Source organism: Polypterus senegalus, chromosome 6 (assembly GCF_016835505.1).
Source record: "Polypterus senegalus isolate Bchr_013 chromosome 6, ASM1683550v1, whole genome shotgun sequence".
Taxonomy (NCBI): domain Eukaryota; kingdom Metazoa; phylum Chordata; class Cladistia; order Polypteriformes; family Polypteridae; genus Polypterus; species Polypterus senegalus.
The window spans coordinates 95,585,142-95,604,859 of record NC_053159.1 but is presented as its reverse complement, the minus strand read 5'-3'; the positions used below and the strand labels follow the sequence as shown (position 1 = coordinate 95,604,859).

At 35.8% G+C, this 19,718-nt stretch overlaps 1 protein-coding gene across 1 annotated transcript in view; it reads right to left on the bottom strand.

Moving 5' to 3' along the window:
* Positions 1–19,718, bottom strand: part of LOC120531301 (syntaxin-1A) — a 375,272-nt gene that overhangs the window by 257,999 nt on the left and 97,555 nt on the right. Inside the window, exon 3 of the mRNA XM_039756579.1 lies at positions 12,847–12,946. Within this exon, the coding sequence (XP_039612513.1) occupies positions 12,847–12,946 (100 nt within the window). The remainder of the gene's footprint in view (positions 1–12,846; positions 12,947–19,718) is intronic.

Sequence of the window (19,718 nt, the reverse complement as noted above, 5' to 3'; positions counted from 1 at the left end):
TACAAATTCAATTGTGGCACATAACTATTCTGTTAGTAGTACAACTACATCTGCACAAGTGAATGCAACCGTGGCATCTCCGTGTGTTTTGGGGAACTTAACAAAAGCTAAACACTTTCACAGATACTCAGCTGAATAAAATATGTGCAAATGACATGGAGACAAGAACAACAGTCATGGAACTGTTAAGGCACATACCATTATCAGACAATATTGCAATGAGAAGAGTAGATGTTTTGGCAAAGGACTACCTGTCCTCCCTGCTCTACAAATCACCTACCATTGAGTTTTCTTGTGACAGGACTGACATATAACAGCTGTATATTTGTGAGATTTTCTCTTTTTTAATAAGAGTGCATTCAGAAAGAGTTGCCCTTTTTCTCCCAATACACAAGCACATGGCTGCAGAAATCTTTTTAATGAACTGACCCAGTTCTTTAAAAAAACGTTTGAACACGGGTGAACTTGTGTATGTTCTCACTGTCCATATTTTGACAACACAAGGGACAGGTCAGCAGACTGGCTACCGTTAATTTTCTCATAATTAGAGACTTGACAGAGGTAGAATTGACATAGTCTGAGCTAAGAAATATGTGTACAAGGTACTGTTGTGACTTGAGCTTCACACAGAGGTGGAGGGGTGCTTTTTAATCTAGAGCTGACTTCAAGTCATTATCTGAAAATCTAATGGAAAGATCAGAGCATCTAGAAGTGGATTTTTTGGAAAATACTGACATAGTTGGTAAATACTACCGATATCTTTTTTTTTGGACAGAACTTGTAACAGTAATAATGTCAGTATTAGACAGTGGTGGGAAAATATGTGGCAGAAGAAGTTTAATTTAAATGAATAAAAGATTTTAGATATACAAAAATATATACCAAAATAATTACAACAGGGAGGGTCTAAAACCTGAAAATACACATTATAAGGAATGCGTAAGAATCATAATTTATGTAGTTATTTCAATAACTTACAGTATAAAGAAGTAATAAAGAAGACTAATAGGATGTAGTTTTACATAGTTTGCTGTGTTGAGAACAAATCAAGGGAAGTTATACTTACTTGTACAATGCTCTTATGAGATTTCATCCAGTGGAAGTGTTTATAGTTTGGGGTTTTGTATTTCAAAAAGGTTATATTAAATTTGCTGCAGAAAGTCCAGAGCTGAGTTACTAGATGGATTCCTAGACTGTAGTATGTTTATGTGATGAACCCCTAGTAGAAGCCCTATGTACCCAGAATGATAGATACAGAAAGATCCTTTGGATGGGACTCTCTGTTTACATTGGTCTCTTTGTTAGGTGTGGGCTGAGTGCTGAGTTCTTTTTGAAATGTTAATGATTACTCTCTACTGTCATCTGCCCAACAAAGTTGTACTTTGTTAAAATGAATGAACAAAATTGTGAACTGCTGAACAGGGGAGTACAGATGTTCTATGGCAAAGATATGGAACACATTGCTCAAGTGAATAACCATCTGAGTTGTCCTCTTTATGTCCCCTTCCCCTAAATCATGTGACTGCTGTACAATAACCATTGCACAGCAACAGACATTGATGGGAGGGGCCAGGGGCTACAGACAGATATATAGTAAAGGACTAGGGCCAGAGTACCAGGCCATTCATTCCAGGCAGGCAGAGTTGTGTACAGGCTAAGGCACTGAACGTTAAATACCAAGGCTTCAAGGTAATTTCAGCATACAGTAAGAACAATGATAAACCCAGGCAGCCGGCAGAGTAAACCTGCACTGTAGAAAGTGAAAGAAATTAAACCAACCCTAAGAATAGGTAGTACTACAGTATTATGTTTGAAATGCATCATGAACTAGAAAGGGTCTGCTAACACTAAAATCACATTAAATTAAACCATGTAAACTTAACTGGTTCACTAATACTATAGGAAACTACTGATTGTGAGTCAGTTTTAAATGAGGCTAAAAGTGACAACTTTTTTCTCAGATTTAGAGCACTTAGCTGCATGTTACATCAATTCATAAAACAAGGCCACTGTCTGAATATGAATCTTTCAAGAACTGCTTCCGACTTCCTTTCCTTCTGTTTAGAAAAGGGCATTCCTGCAAATGAGATACCTTGGGCCTCCAAGGGACTGCTCTGGAAAACATCCTTCAACTATATTAATGAACTAATTAGACTAAAATAAATCTGATATTTCCAGTCAGAAGAAGCTTGAAATCCTGCAAATCTATCTTTAATAATGGAAAAATGATGGGAGTGATCCAAATAAAGCGCAAGATCAGGCAAGCCTGTTTTTAAAGAAACATTAACTATGAAATAGTAATGTTCTATTAACGTATACAAAAATAAGGTGCTAAGATTTGATGCAGCAAAGAAATTTGAATTGGAATTGAAAAAAAACAAAAACTAAGCATTATTCCTGTTTTTCCAGTTACTCTATTTTAGTCATCTAGAGTACAAACATTACAATGAAACTTTTTACAAAATGATTTATTTCAAAAGCGATTTGTGAGATAAACAATTTTTTCTTGAGCTACATAATGGACCAGATGAATTAACTGCTCTCTGTAATATAACATCAACTCAGCCACTGAAGTGCCAATTCAGCTTAAAACAATAAATCACTAATAGCAATGACACATGTATTCAGCAGGGAATAACTAATTGCTAATGGCATTGACAGGTCTAGTCACTGACTGAAATAATTGTCATTGATGCTGAAAGGCATTACAGCACCAAATGTAGAATGACAAATGGTCAGGGGGCGATGGGGATGATACAGTATATATCATGGTAAAAGAAAATAAAAAAACACAGGATTCTGTAGAACTATGGGATAAGAGAGTTCTAATTAACATTTACAGTCACATTTTTTATGAATAATAATTACAGCTTTTTAATATATCATCTTGATAATACAGTGAAACTGGTTTACTCCCACATCCAAAAGACATGCACATTAATTGTCAACTCACACAGCTAGGCTCAGGGACAGTTTTAAGGCTATTTAACAGCCACTCCTACCAAACGCTGCATGAATGTTTCTTGCATATAAAATTTGCTGTTTTGTTACAGTATGATGTTGTATTCATTGTCTATGTTTGCATTCATTCTGTCGTTGTACCACTCTTACTTTCATGTGACTAGACATGAAATTAAGAACTTCATTTTACTATGTACATATGGCAATACATCTGAATTTACACTTTAACTTTTAATTGACTGGGTACGACTGAATGAGAGTGTAGGTGTGTGTGACTTACTAATATCCCATTCAGGGTTTCTCCCTTGTCCGTGCCAAATGTCCTCCATGACCTTGTAATAGAAAAACTGGGTTAAAAAAATGAACTAACTTTATTTCATAAATAAATAATTAATATCATAAGCACAATGCATAAATAGCTGTATGCTGAAGTGACAATGGCATTGTTTTTAACATTTTAGTTTTGTAAGAAATATTTGAAATAATAAAATCTGCATTTATAGATTTTTCTTAAAATTTAATTTGGTGTGAATAGAAACTAAGGAAGCCTAGTGAAAGTAAAAGCAAAAAGAAGAAAGATTACTAAATGGACATAGACTGAAAGAGTGACCAGTGAAATCCTGTTCTCTTAATATGTTCTTTCATAACAGCTTGCCAATAAAATTGTTTTCAAAAATAATATTCAAGTACTATGCACAATATACAACTCTCAGAACCATGGTCACTTGCTAAAATACCTCCCATTGTACCTGTCTCACCTGTTGAAACCTGATTTGTTCATTCGGACATCATTTTTTCTTATTTATTTCTTTAGTTACACCCATAATGTAAAGTAGAATTCCCTTCCATTAAATCTTACTTAACTGGACTGACTCCAACATCATTCAGTACGACTCTGAGTCAGCTCTGATTCAGTTTAATGATGCATCTCTCTCTCTCTCTCTATCTCTATCTGATGCCTCTTAGTAATTTTTTTAATATAAAGGACATCTCAAGGCTAAATGCATCTATATGCATGTATAAATAATGGAGGCCTCATTATAAATATTACAAGTATCATGGCAGTGATCACACTGCAAACTACAAGATTACTGTTACAATATATATTTGCATGAAGTCTTTATTTAAGGAGATGTACAAAATTAGGATACATTTCAAATGGTTTACACATATTTTTAACAGTTGGAACAATAGTGAGACAGTTGCAAGAACTGAACTGGCAATCTTGTTTTTAAATGTCTTAGCCTTTACTCCATTCTGTGAGAATTACTCAGAACTGGCTCTCAGTGTGGCACTGAGTAGGTCACTTACTATACCCTGCTATTCCAATTCTTAAATAATTAATGTCTATTTGTGTACCTAATTTCAGTTTTTTAATGTATTTAAAAGATTACGGTTATCCCTGACTTTTTAGGAGATTCCACTATTAGCTATTCATTGGTGTGGTCATCAACTACTGGCTGTTTATATAAACATGCACCTTTAAAAGGAGTCCACATAAGTCAATAACAGATACTCAAAGTGTGCTCCACCCAAGCATAGTAAATCTTACAATATTTGGTGAATATTTGGTGATTCTCATATAGGTAGGTTGTTAAGGACTATTTATTATACAGCCATGAACAGATTCATTGGAATGTGTAAAATGCACAGTTTGGAACCGAACACACTGCTTAGCCAAGAAACAACATGTTTCTCTCTGCCTCCTTACTATGGTGGAGAACATTAGACAATGATAAAATCTACAAACTAAAATTGTACTTTTATTTGAGTCCTATAGGAGAAGGTCTTTAAAACCAGTTTGCATTTCTACTGTATTTAGGGAAGGTGGACATAAATCAATCACTTTTCTTGTGCTATTCTTTTTGGACAATGGAGTGAAAACTGATCTTTTCCAAAGGATATGGACTACTACATTACCTATTAACCATTGAAACTGGTGCTGAAAATAGTACACTGGTTTGTGCATGCAAATAAGGCTTTGCAATAGATACCATTAGAACCATGATCTTAGTCCATTTTTACAAGTCCATACATCATTAGTAATTGTTTTAAAATCTGTTAACACTTGGAAAATGATTTATTTCATTAACAGCCTTAAAGCAATTTATACCTAATTTTTTGGAATTCTGAAGCAATTGCCCCAGTAGTCCAGTTTGTTTAGGTAGATGCCAACACACCAAACACAGTCTCAAATCATCATGACAAATTTTCCCAAAAAAGAACTATTTCTGCTCAATGAAGGAAGTCAATGACACACCCGCAATGTATTTACTGGTATTTTTGGTTCACATGAAAGTTTGCCGTGTGAAACACAACCGAAGTAACAGGAGACTGAAACGAAGGAACTGATCATCAACCTGGTTTGGCACAATGCAAACAGACTATAACTGTGATTCTTTAGTCTATTCTGTAATTAACCTATTAGGATTAAACTGTCAAGAGTAATTATATATCATTGCTTTCAAAATGGTCTCACGTTGCTTGGTTGCACTTTCTGTGACAGAGAAGATGCATATCATTGTTGCATACTGAAGTCCATGCAGACGAAGAAAATAAAAATTCCATCTCAATTGCTAGGAAGTAAATTTGCTGCCCAGGAAAGACTTTACCTTAGTAGCGGGTGACATCAACATGCATTCTGGGAGCAAATGACTGGACCTGGGAGAAGGCACTGGCAAATTAATGAAATTAATAAATTAATGGAAATTGACTTTATCTATTGTCATTCACTGTAGCAAATGAGCTCATCATTGGAAAGTCTATTCTGCTATTGACGTACCACCTAACCTGGAGAATACCAAATGGGAAAGACATATCACCCTGGACTATTTCAGCCTCAGAAAACACTTTAGAACATTGCTCTAAGATGTCATGCAATTTGAGATACACATTGTGGCTCTGACCACCATCTTGTACACACAACTCTACAAGTTCAGTTAAAGAGACCATGTCAGAAATCCCCTACCACTAAGTAACAAAAGTGTTTGAGATGTGCACATCTAGTAACACAGAAGCAATTCCAGCTCATGCTCATAAACTGTTTTGCTGCCTGTGATTAACTCCATGATGTGAATGAGTAAGTAATGCAAGCTGCTTAATTAATCACTTGAGCACATGAAAGAATTAGGGGGCACAGAGACAAACACAGCCATGGATGTCGGACAGAAGTCTGGAACTGGTAACTCAATTACGGCAGCACAATCTCAATAAAACTGTAGAACATTACAAAGAATTCAATAAGGATAGTTGCCTCCACCTCAAGACTGTACTGACTACTAGAGACGGGTCATGATAAATAAGTACAGCAAAGCTCAAAACCAAGAGAGCAAGAATCGAGAAAACACAATTCTAATCCTGAAACAAAAATCTTTGTCAAGATTCAAAATGAGATTGTTAAAACCTGGATATAACATATAAACTACAACAAAGACCAAACAACATACAAGCCCAAATCAAGACAAACATTTCATCAATGTTTTTATATTTTAACATTATTAAGAACTTGTGTGAACAGAAAATGAGTGTGACTATTGTGTTCTCTAGCTTCTCAAATTTCCCAAACAATACTTAGGTTATTTTTAAAGGCCAAGGAATTACTGTAAAAAATGAAATATACAAAGACAAAATGAATCAGCTGCAACATTGACAGTACCTTTGAGTGTTCTGCCAGCAGTATCACTGTGGGAATACTTCCAGGATCTCTATAGCTCTTCAGAGCCAGTAGAATCCATAAGACTCTATACGCAACAAAGAGCCTAGCATCACCACAAAAAAATACGGAGGAGACAATGCCGAGGCACTCAAAATTTGGGCCAAATGACTCTATTCACTGCTTCAAAAGATCTGTCAGTCTGAGGAAATACCAAATACATGGAAAAGAGCACTGATTGTTCCAGTCTTCATGAAAGGAGACAATCAGGAGTGCAAAACTATTGGGTACTGTCAATAATAGGCAAAGTTTTCATCAATGTGATAAAGCAATGACTTCAAAACAAAAAGAACGGTTTACCTATTAAAAACAAGCTGGCCTCTGACCAGGCAAAGTATGGTGTGATCAAATATTTAGATTGATTTTAATCAAAGAATGAATACGATATGAAAGGAGAAATGTTGTTATACAGTATTCACATTTGACATCGACTTCCAGCAACTAGCACTCTGTAAAACAACTGACACTCAACAAATACCTCCTGGTGCAAATATACAAGGAGTGAACAAGCTGCATTCTAAGCACTGTTGTTTAGCAGGGGTGTGTCAGCTCACCAATTTTCTTTAGTATCATTGCTAATTCAGTCACAAAAAAAACACTGACTGATTCATATAGAGTAAAATGTTGTAAAGTTGAATTTATCATGGATCTCATGTTCACTGACAACAGTGCAGTCTTTGCAGATACAGACGCAGAAGCTTCTGCCATCATACAGAATATTAAAGAGGGTGAAATTACTATACTGTACATATGACCTAAACATTAAGACAAATTGTCAGATGATTCCCCAGTGATTGTAAACATTAACAATGTACATACAACATGAACAAGTGCAGCACTTCAAATACTTCAGCTCAGCAGTTAGAGAACAATCATTCTTAACAGTTGACATCACTAACTGAATCGGTCAGGCTGCAGCAGCCTTTGGTAAACTGGCTTGGTGCTTCTGGTGCAAAGATAACACTGTCATACTCAAATTGTGCAGTCAGAGTCAAAGATGCTGCTTCAAGGAGATGAGAAGAAATATGAAGTTTTCCAAATGCAGTACTTATTACAGTTTCTGAACATTTCCATTTGAGACCAAATAAGCAATACTGTCATCAGCAAGTGGTGCTGCAAGTAGCCATATTTGAGGAAGTCCTAAAAAAAGATGGCTGAAAAACTGAAAAACGATTTGGCAAAACAAAAGCTCAGCATGCCTGAAGTAAAAGAAATGAACCTTAAATAAACAACAATGGAGGGATATTACAAACGATATTGTTAATGGCATTGTAGCTCTCAGAGAACTGTACTGGCTCATCAGTCAACCAGCACCAGACATGTGCTAAAATGAATTTGTAAACTTGAAGTATACATATAATTTGGAAAAAGAAGTTAATTTAGTTAATTTTCAAAAGAATTGTCATGCTAACCTATATAATCCAGATCGGGGTTACAGATTGAGCTGGAGCCTATCCCAGCTAGTACTGGGTATAAGTCAGGAATAAACTCTCAACATGGTGCCAGTCCATTGCAGGGTGAACACACACACACACCAAACACACACTAGGGCAAATTTTACCCTCATCTAACCTGCTTGTCTTCGACAGTGGGATCACCCAGAGGAAAACCACATAGGCACAAACAGAATATGAAAACTCCACCGAGAGGGGACCACGACACGATCCCTGGACTCCTTACAGTTTCCTTACTGCAAGGCTACTGTGTCGTTTTCAACAGAATTGTATTTTACAAATTGAACTTTATTGAATTCTGATTACACTAATAATATTTATGGTTTGCTAATTTTACATGTATTATACTTGCAGTTATAAATATCTCTATACAGTTAAAAGGCAATCAAGACTTTTGAAAGCACTCTGCTATGAGGTGAATTAAGATAATTGGTTCTCCATAAACTGATGATTTGGTATTTATTATAGAATATTAAGTGTACTTTAAAGCATGGCTGCACAGCTTCTCTCCTGTAGACAATCAGCTCCTCCAGAGTGTGCAGAATGTACAGTTACAGTATAAACTGTGTTCTCAGAGATGCACACACAGGTGCATACACAGCTATCATTATCAAGGGAGCCACCACATGACACTCATTACATTTCATATTTATGATTCTAGGGAGGTAGAGGTGCCCAAGAGAGACGATAATTAAGAGGAAATTAACTGTTATAACATATTTTTAGCAAATAACTACAAAAAATTAAAAAGGATAACCAAGTAACAACAGCCAGTTACTGGGATATTAATTTCCTGATTAATTTAAGTTATTACAATGCTTTCTAAAATTATTGCTCCACTTTTTTTTTGGTTAATTACTTTGCTAATTAGTTTATCCTGATAAATCAATTAACATATTGTGTAAATCAAGAAAAAATATATGCACTGTATAAGTAATTATCTATTAAAGAACATAATGAAAAAGAACAAACAGCATTATGACAAAACTTAATTCCCAAATATTCTCGGATCAGTATAAGTGATGTGCTATGTTCTAGTAGATGAGTCCAAAAGGACATCAAAGGAACTAAACAAATATGCTACTTAATATTTAATCCATTTAAAATATCTTTCTCCTGGGGAAGGTTGGAAAAATAATTCCCCTACCCACGTTCCTGGGAACATGAAGCCTAAGGTGGCCCTTCTTAATCAGGAGGAGCCGTGCATCCATCCAAAATAGGTGCTCACTTTATCCTGCCTTTAAGACTAATACCCATAATTCTATAAAGAAGCTTAACTTCAATCACTTGTACCAATGATTTTATTCTTGCAGACATAACTAAAGGCTCATAAGCATAGGTGAAGATAAGGATATATATAGCATGACCAGGAGATCAAGGACATCTTCAAAGGATTTACCTTTCACTTGGCTAATGTTTTTACATGTTGTTTGCCCTGCACCATTCCACTCAGGTTGCATTGCTAGACTTGATTGATCATGCATCAGTTACATGATAGAAGCAGGAAATGGAAATAAAAATTTGTTCTGGCTGTTATTCAGAGAACAGAAAGTTGGTGCTTGATGGCTCTAGCATTCTACGTCCAGTCATTGCCTATGTGAGGTTTGCTTATTTTTCCATTGACTGCATAGGTTACCTCACCCCCAAGGGCCAAATTCTAAAGGTGTGGTAATTCCATATCGGCCCCCTATGTGTGCTAGTGTATGGGTGTGTGTGTAAGCAGGCCCTGTGATGGACTGGAACCCCAACCAGTGATGGTCCTTGCCTTGCAATGCTGCAGAACTGACACTGCATTTCAGTTATCATGCATTGATTTAAATGGATTTGACAATATTATTTTACATATTGTTCAGTATTTCCTTACCCAATGGTAAAGTGCTTTGCATGTCTTTGACTTTACAGTTTAGAATCTAGATTTGTCATACTCTTTCACATTCGGTCCGTAAAGTGTCTTTACCTTTTGCTTGGTTGTTAATGATTATTCTTTTTTCAATCATTGATCTTCATTAAAGATATTTTTTACTTGTCTTGTTGTTGCTCCTCTAAATGTTCTTGCTTATTCCAATCTGTGTTATCCCTTTGTCACATTCCTTTTTGCTCTGACAAATCCCAGGGTGTTTAAACTCCTCTGTTTGAGTCAACTGCTAACTTCACCACCTGAGAGCAAGCCATACTTTTCTACTACAGAATTTCAAGCTGAGATATGGAGGTAATAATCATCTGTTCATCTCTTTTAGTTGTAAACAGTTCTAGTGCGGTCTGGAGATACCATGCAGATCAAACTAAAAATATATCATCTATAAACAGCAGGAAAACAACACCAAAGTTCTCAAACGGAATATTATCCAAGCCTTTGCTATACCTTTATTCAGTGTCCAAAAAAACTGAGAAGAAAGCAGACTAGATACAACTTTGGGAAAGATCAACACCCACCTTAAAAAGATAAAACGTAATGCCAAGAATGCACATACAACTCTCATTTGTGCAAACACAGGGAACACATCACAGGCAACTGCAGCCATGAAACTACATACCTCCCGCAAGAAACCTTGAAGTATGCTATCTTAAATCTTCTCAGGTTCTACAAAAGACATGTAGAAAAAACTGGCACACTTCCATGAACTCTCACAAATCAATGCTGGGAAAAAGGTTGGTTCAATTTTTAATAGCTTTAGAAGAATCCACACTGATCTGACTGAATCTAAGGCTTGACTACCGGCTTGAGCCTTTCTTTCCATAATTATCCTTATCAACTGGAAGATATCCTTAGGCCCCCAATTGCAATAATGGGGACTATTTCTCCAGACTACAAATCCAGAAACACGGTACAGAACCAACCCTTCAATGGCAAACCGAAAAATTTTTATTAACCAAGACACCTCAACAACATCCAGGGGTTTTCATAATTTCTAGATGGATTTCAAAAATCTTTGGAGCTTTGGCAAATGATATACTAAATCTGAAATTTATATTTTGAGGATGGACCCAGTAAGGAACACTATATAAAAATAGAGTGAATTGGATTAAGCTTCACAGTCACTGCATTTATTCTATGTTTCTAAATACCTGTTTCAATATTCTCTACCACTTATCTTGTTGAATAGTACACTGTCATGATTCTGGTTTTGTAAGTTATTTTTTCTGCCATTGTTTTAATTTTTCTTCTTTTGTTAAGGGTTTTGTAATCCCCTCAGTTAATTTCTGCAGTTAGTTTTTTTTTGTTTGAAGGGTCTTAAAACCTTCCAGAGATACCATTTTTTTAATGGATGCCATCTTTTCATGTGGTTTTGTTGTACTGTAGAATTTGTGACTCTGAGGTCACACTGTGCATATCATTGGGGGTCAAGGGTGTAAAGGTCAGCACCAGCTCCATATACTTCCTGGTATATGTGAATGGATAAAAATCTTTTTCTTGTTGGTGTGCACTTTCCTATTTTTCTAAGTTAATAGAATTCTTTCTTTGTTCTCTGACTTTGATATTTGTTTATGACCCTTGGTTGTGGCAAAAGATAGAATGGACTTTTCATTAAAGAATCTAGGCTTGGCTCTAAATAATGTTTCATCTTCTAGCTGCACAATCTTTTCTGGGTTGTTTCTGTACAGGCAATAATAACACAAACACTGGTAAAGAGCCTTACAAAGAAGCCACAATAAATACCCTTGAACAAATAATTAAAGGCCACCCAAGACTTTCAGAACAGCTTTCTATTGTTCTGGACTATTGCAGAGATACAGTATGTACTGAGAACAGAAACAAATATAACAAACAGATATATAAAACGGTACCATATAGACAGAAGTGTGGATAACACTCAGTGCTGCGATACATAAACCATCTTGACAAAGCAGTAGACAAAACAATTGTCTTTTGCCTGTGGTATAGGAGGTATAAGAAGTAAAAATATGCCTAAACAAATCCATGCTAAGGATGAAGTACTCATTTTCCAAATTCACCACTTTTAACCTAGATTTCAGGCAAAATCATCTGGCCATTTAATTGGATTACAAGTGACAATCACTTTTTCTTTGTAAAGGTTCATCCAAGATTGAGGTAGTTATTAACTGTGAAAAGTAAATTTTCTAGACATCATACAGCCATAAATAAGTAAATCAATATAAGTTACAAATGTTAAGCAGTTATTGCCAAATGTACACAAATCTTTCTCATGGCTGTCACTTGTCTTACTGTACATTAGGACAATCTGATTAGGAAGTTATGAAATGCTAATACATAACAAAGCTCAAGAAAAACATGATATATTGTAATGGTCCACAGTACTTTGTCATTTCATTGTTATAAAGCCAGATTATACATATGTACTTGACCCACAGTTTGTGTATTCCTCACAAAATATATACTCTGTTTTTGGCTCTACACAATTTTCTTCCAAATTACTTTTAATAAATAAAATAGAAGATATTAAATTATATAAATCCAAAAATATAGTTAAAATTCAGGCCAGACATCTCACCCAACAGTAGTTACCATAGCAACAGCGGAGTAGCAATTCTCAGCCTTTATAAACTGCAGAGATAACTGGAAATCAGTTACTGCAAGTAGTGCCACATCAGTTCTGCCCCTCTCAGACTGAAGTAGTGAAACATTAATGTTTAGGAAAATAACATGGATAACTTGAAGTCTCAGGTGGCAATGCTAGAGGCTTACCAATCCCTTCTGGTAATCTCTACTTTTGAAAAAAAGTAAAGTTTATCTCTTACTTTCATCTGGGTTGGGAGAAGCCAGGATTGCACTATGTTTCCGCTTGACCTCTTCCACTTTCTCTGATAGGGAATCAATGAATCCACGGATTTCTTCCACCTATAAGAAGAAAGGACAGAAATATGACCTTACTGAGCCTTTCATATGGACAGGAGACCCTGTCCCAACAGTAAAGCTAATAATCATTCAGCATGACAGTAAAAAATAAAACCAATAGCCACCATTGGAAATTATATATATAAAAATATATATTGCTTTAAGAAGAATAAGTTGGGAACAAAGTTCAAAACCAGTCATTTAAAACACAAGAAATAGTACGTTTTATGCCAATTAGAATCCAGAATGTCAAGCATGGAACATGCCAGGGTCAGACTCCTAATATAATCCTGTATGCAATCTGTCCTAAGATGAGACAATATTTAATCACATCCTCAACTATAGTGTCAAAGATAAGTCCTAATAAGTATTTATACATCTACTTCTGAAAAATAAAGGACTGTCCATGAATAGAAGACCATCCATTATCTAAGAGAGATATTATCTCCACCTCACTGTATAGAATCTACCACAAATACAAACTCTTATACCTGAAGAGGGTATGTGACATAGACACAGGATCTCATCTTGATGGCATAGCAGTTAAAATAAACTGAGGAGATGATTCTACCCCCAAAAGATGCTACAGAGACTGTTTGGTGTTTGAAACCTGCTGGTATTTGAGATGGACATTATCTTATCCAGATGAACATTTTTGAAAGATATGGGGTTTATCAGCTAAATATTATGACACAGACTCAAGGCTTAATTTTGTCAGCATAATAATGGGCATGGACAATTACAAGTAACAGTACCAGAACATTATATACAAAGGTCAAGATTTCTAGTGCAGACAAAAACAGAGAGGATATGTTACGATGTGCAAGCTAAGACAGGTAAAAGACAGATGGAAAAAAGCTAAGATGATAGCTGTTCTTTTTATAGTATCTAAGAAAGAGATTAAACCCTTACATTAGGATACTTCAGAACTCTGAAATCAAGAATGTACCATCAGGATGAAATCTCAGGTATACTACAGATGTTGTCAGTATTGGATCTGTTGCTCTGTACATTTGGGTTAAAATCATATGTGAGGGAGAATGGAAATGTCAAAAAAATGTAAAATGTCATTAGCTGTCATGGAAATTGGTACCTGGGAGATGTTTAGCAACACCATACTCATTTTTAGAGGCTGCAGAAACACTTGATTCCCAATAAACCATTTACTGGTCAGGATTTTTAGCTTGATATATTATACCAACAGATTTACCAAATGGTAGCTGCCTACTTCTCTGCATTTTTTGGGAAGACTGATAACAAATTGCTTTTACTGGAAATTACATTTTGCTGGCTAATCTTCATCACTGTCTTACATATTTTTTCAGCAAGCATGGCTATTTGATAAGAATCTAGAAACTGTCATATTTTCCATGATCTCCAACCTCTGCAGATAAAATAGTATACAAAATCCAAGAGGAAATAATCAAAATAAAGGTGCCCTCAGTGCCATTATAAACATTTGTGACTTATGATTCTTTAAAATTTCTATTAATGTCAGTTTAAGAGATTACAACACATCATTCAACAGAGATTCTCATATATGGGGATAATAGTTATTACTTAATAAATTAATGTATATTTTAGTATAAAAACTCATTGGTAATGTTTAGCTCCTGTATCTTCTGCATACCAGACATACAATATAATTAAAAAAACAGGTAAAATAAAATAAAAAGCTCTGATTTTAACTGCATTTTAAAACAGGATCATATTTCCTACTTGAACTAATTTATTCACGAACAAAGTAAAAAATGCAACTAGCTGTGTGCTAATCAATAAAACACCCCTACGTTTGGACAAAAAAATATGTTTCTATTGACTAAATAACTCCCTCTTGGTCATAGCAAACAGACTAAAGAACCCACCCTATCTGCTGATCATATTTCCAATCTCTTTCAAATTACCCATTAGGCCCCTAATTGACCAGTGATTGAATCAGAGTTTTAATAAACTCGCTTCTGGCTCCCTTCCCACCTCTGAAGTGGGGTCTGATTTGATTTTCTGAAGTGCAGAATTATACTCTAGAGGAAAACAGCACTGGTTATTAAAATTACTTATGCTGAGGACAAACTGATCATGGATTTGTACAAAGAATGCAAAATGTGTGTGTATAACATGAGATTGTGATGATGTGATTTGAAAGATGTCTGCCCAGAAAACAGAAGGAGAAAGCAATGGGCATCACAGTCCATCCATCCCTACAGAGGCTGACCAGAGCACAACAATCTATAACATATGAACCAGATAGATAGATAGATAGATAGATAGATAGATAGATAGATAGATAGATAGATAGATAGATAGATAGATAGATAGATAGATAGATTATGCATACATATGTACATGCAGCATGTCTATCCATCTATTGTCAGGAATATGGTTATTCTAGGGGATTTATGGAGACTTATTTCACTTGGTGACAGGAAGGAACTGTGGCTAGAACTGGAAGAGTGGCATATCCATTTGCTTTCTCAACAATACGGAAGAAAACATTTGACCCTAACCTTACTCTGTTTATTGATGCTGCCTTTATAAAGATTGGATCAGTAGAAAGCCTTGTTGTCTCAAAGCCAGAATGGGAAAAAGACATACTTTGCTTAACATTTCTGCAATTCTACTGAAGTCACTATCATCAGTGTGATAATACACCATCCTTCCATAACTTCAATAAATGTGTTTTATTCTATCTATCTATTCTGTCTTATAGAAACTTGTATCTTACTGGTCTGGCCATTCCACTCTAACACTCTATCTCTTCCTCAGGTCATCAAGGAATATTTTTTCCATTCTGCAGACTGATCCTTGTGCAAGAGCCATATTTTATAACTCTTCCTTAAGCTCCTTCTGACAGTCTCATAGCTTGCACAGACTTCTTGTCCACAGCTCTCTTCATAATGTTCTCTGCCAGACACTTACAAATGTTATAGGAACTAATATGTCACCTGTATATATGTCTCCAACAATACCATGGTGTCTGGTCCCTTTGGTAAATTCAATATTAAACAACAGACCACATGGCAAACTTAAAATCTTATTTGCTTCATTTCTTGTTAGAAATATCCAGTCATCTAATCAAGTCAAGATAAGTGGCTTTATTGTCATACCATCCATACATATTATTACAGAAAACAGTGGCTAAAGTACCTTCTACATACTTGAAACAAGAAGATGGCTAGAAGATCATTTCAGAGAGCACGATTTAGTCATTAAAATCAAAGACCTCACAAAGTCGATTGTAGCTCACTTCACATCCCTTGATCATAGCCATAAAGATCTCTCTGTTTGTGTTCTTACACAGGACTTCATAGACACCACTCAAAGATAAACAGTAGAAAATCAGATCATTATCAGCCTTGGATCACATATTTATTGCTCCAGATCTTATTGACCAACTAATTTTTTATACATTCTCTAATAAAAGTGTTTCACACTACTATTACCTATTACCCCTCTCATCACTATTGGCTTTGTTCCCACCTTCCCTCCTATACTGTACATATATAACCTGCTTTTTCCCTTTTCAGCCATGCACCTGAGGAAGTATAAGGGATGAAACGTTGTGTCCACTGTCTTATTTTCTTTTCAGAACAGTATTACCTTTTAACTTTTTTTTTCTTTATAGATGCAGTTGAAATAGCTCTTCACTAACTCCACAGGATAAGAACAAGATGTTCAGAACTGAACAGCACAGTGAAAGGATCAGTGGAAGCACTGTTGCCTTGCAGTGAGTAGACCAGGGTTCACATCCCAGGTGTCGAGTTTGCATGTTCTCTCTGTGTCTGGATGGGTTTCCTTCTAGTAACTCTGGTTTCCTCCAAAAGTCCAAAGATATGCAAGTTAGGTGGATTGGCGTCACTAAATTGGCCCTAGTGTGTGTGTGTGTGTGTGTGTGTGTGTGTAAGTGTGTTTGCCATTCAACAGACTGGCACCCTGTTCTTACTGGGATTGACTTCAGCTCATCATGACTCTGCTCTGGATTAAGTGGCCTAAGGAAATACTATGGTACATTCAAACTTGTAGACCTAGCAACACCAAGGACATCTTGAGAGAACTGGTGAGCAGCTCAGCAGCTTCCACAATAACTAATGAATCAACAAACTGTACACATAAACATCACATACAGACCATATGTCCCTGTTATAGGACCATCCCATTTCTTTACAAAAGCTGGGACCTTCAGATGATGTTAAAGTATGTATCAAGATTTCAGAGACAAGTTGCACTCTTTACAGATGACCAAAAAAAGAATGAGCACACATTTTCACACCTATGTTGCCTAATCTCAGATCAAATCTGACTTTAATAAACTTTAAGTGTGACATTTTCTCTTATATGAGATGTCATATCTTCACAGTCTGGTTTGGATAAAACATACATCTTCCCTTTAAGAAAGGAAGGCAAAAAATTATTGGGACAATTGTACTACTATGCGGAGGAAGTACAAAGATTACTGATATTCCATGGGTGCAATATCCACATAGTTACAGAAGAGAACTGGTGGCATTGTTTGCTTTATGCATCACAAAGTTGTGATGCTGTAACCAAGGCAGACCCAAAATGACTTGAGGGGGTGAGTTAAAAACAAAAAAAAACTCAACCTTTTTTCATGTAAGACCCCCATTTGCACATTAATAATAAGGGTAATAAATTCCAAAACATTTTTATCAATCGAATTACCATTAATTACCATCGATCCAGAACCTGAGAAATCCTCAAACAGCACAACACTAATAAAGTCATCAGCAGTTTCTAAATCAATTTACACATTCATTTTTTACTGGAACATGAACATCGAAAGGATCCTTAATATGACCCTATAAGTAAAAACTCATTTTCTAGCTCTTACAGAGTGTACCCGAAGTTCTTCATTTTCACGAGAATAAACCTCTAAATAAATTACTTTCGAGAAGTGCAACAAGTACAGTCCACATCTTTCTTAAGTGCTTGAAACTCCATGGCTAGCATACATAGTTTTATATTCTAGAGAAGAGACTACAAAAAATTATTTTTATTTGTCTTGCTCTTCTCTTAAGTGCTCAATTTTCAATTGATATCCCTTTATCTCGGATTCCTAACTTTATCAGTTCAAGTTTTTTTTATTGTCTGCACTCCTTGCAAGCAGTTTATAGAGAAAAGAGAATCAGGATATGAATCCTAGCTAGACAAGCAAGCCAAGGTCAAAACTGGAAAACTGAGAGGAGAGGAGTTTACTAACAAAACCCAAAGACACAAGTCAAAATCACAGTTGTGAAACAGAAAAGACTTAGTTGCCAAAAACAATCAAACACTCGGGTAGACTTTTCATTTATCCCCAAACTTGGACAACCAGAAAGTGCACAACACTGAACTATACATCATTGCAGTAATGACTGCACAGTGCACACTCCTGACTGTCTTGGAAATGGCATAGCATCAGTCACAACAGATGTCTCAAAATGATGGTGCCCACAAGGAAAACAAAATAGGAGAATGTGTTATTTTTAACAATGTTAAAATGCATATTACTAAAAAACAAATGTACCCCTTGATTGCTCACTCCCCCCCAAAAAAATGTGTTTGAAATATTTTTTTAGACATAGAATTAACTTTTAAAATTAAAAACAAGCACCAGATCATGACAATAAGGAGTTTTGTGAGGGGGTCTATGCTTTTCGTTGGGTGCTGCCAAATTGATGGAAGCATGGGTCAACTTGGGGGATTGATTAGATAAGATGGTCATTGCAGAACAGTTTGTTAGACTCTCTACAAGTCGGTGCAACAGCGTGCTACCTGATTTGGTGGACTGGTAGGAAAGCTAAAGACTAAAGAAGTAATGGCTGCCTCTCAGATAGAGCTGGGTTAGTGACAAAGACTGGAGCTACCAGAGCTATATGCATCTAGTTGGCGTCTCCCACAGCCAGTCCACTTCTAAAAGTCCAGAGATCCCAAGTGCAGGGTCTCATACTGCCAAAGAAAAAAGAATGCTATGGACTGCAACTGAAATTAAACTGGTTATTCCAAACTTAGAAGGTCCTAGTGTAACAATGCAAAGATAAATGGGTAATATTATAAAGCTGTTAGTGATTTAGGTAGTAGTTCTTCCATCTTTGAAGACAGAGATAAAAAAAGTCTCCAAAACAATGATTGTTATCCATACCTATAGGGGTGAGAGACAGCACCTTCATGTAAGGATACTATTCATAGTGATTATTGGTTGGTTATACACACTTATAATTTCCAGGCTGTCTCTTCTTAAAAGGTCCCTGAAGAAAGTTGCTGCATAAATGCAATCCCATCACAAAGCCCATTTCACATGCTTAGTAGGGAATTGGGAGTCCAAGCTGTTCTGAAACCGAAAAACATAATTTCTGGAACTCCACCGTTTGAAACTGATAAGATTCTATTGACTTTATATCCCAGCTGCTGAAAGTACAGAAACCAGTCAACATATGCCAGAATGCTGCTATTCTCTCTTTGATATGGAATTTATCATTGTTATTTGAGACAGAAGACAGGAATGATGATTGACTGAAGTATAGTTGTTTCACTTTCATTTTAATACTGTTACCATTTATTTACCTCTTTTTCCAACTCCTATTTGCTTTTTATGGATACCGCCATTTTGTGATGTCTGTTGTTAATGCTTCACTATATTAATCATATTGGAGATCGTGGTATATTATGTCATCAGTGCGACAATTTAAAGGTTGTGCTGTTCATTTACTCTTTATCTGAGACTGACAGATAATTACTGTGGTACTTGCTGTTCTGTTTTTCTATATTAGTTCTCCTGGTA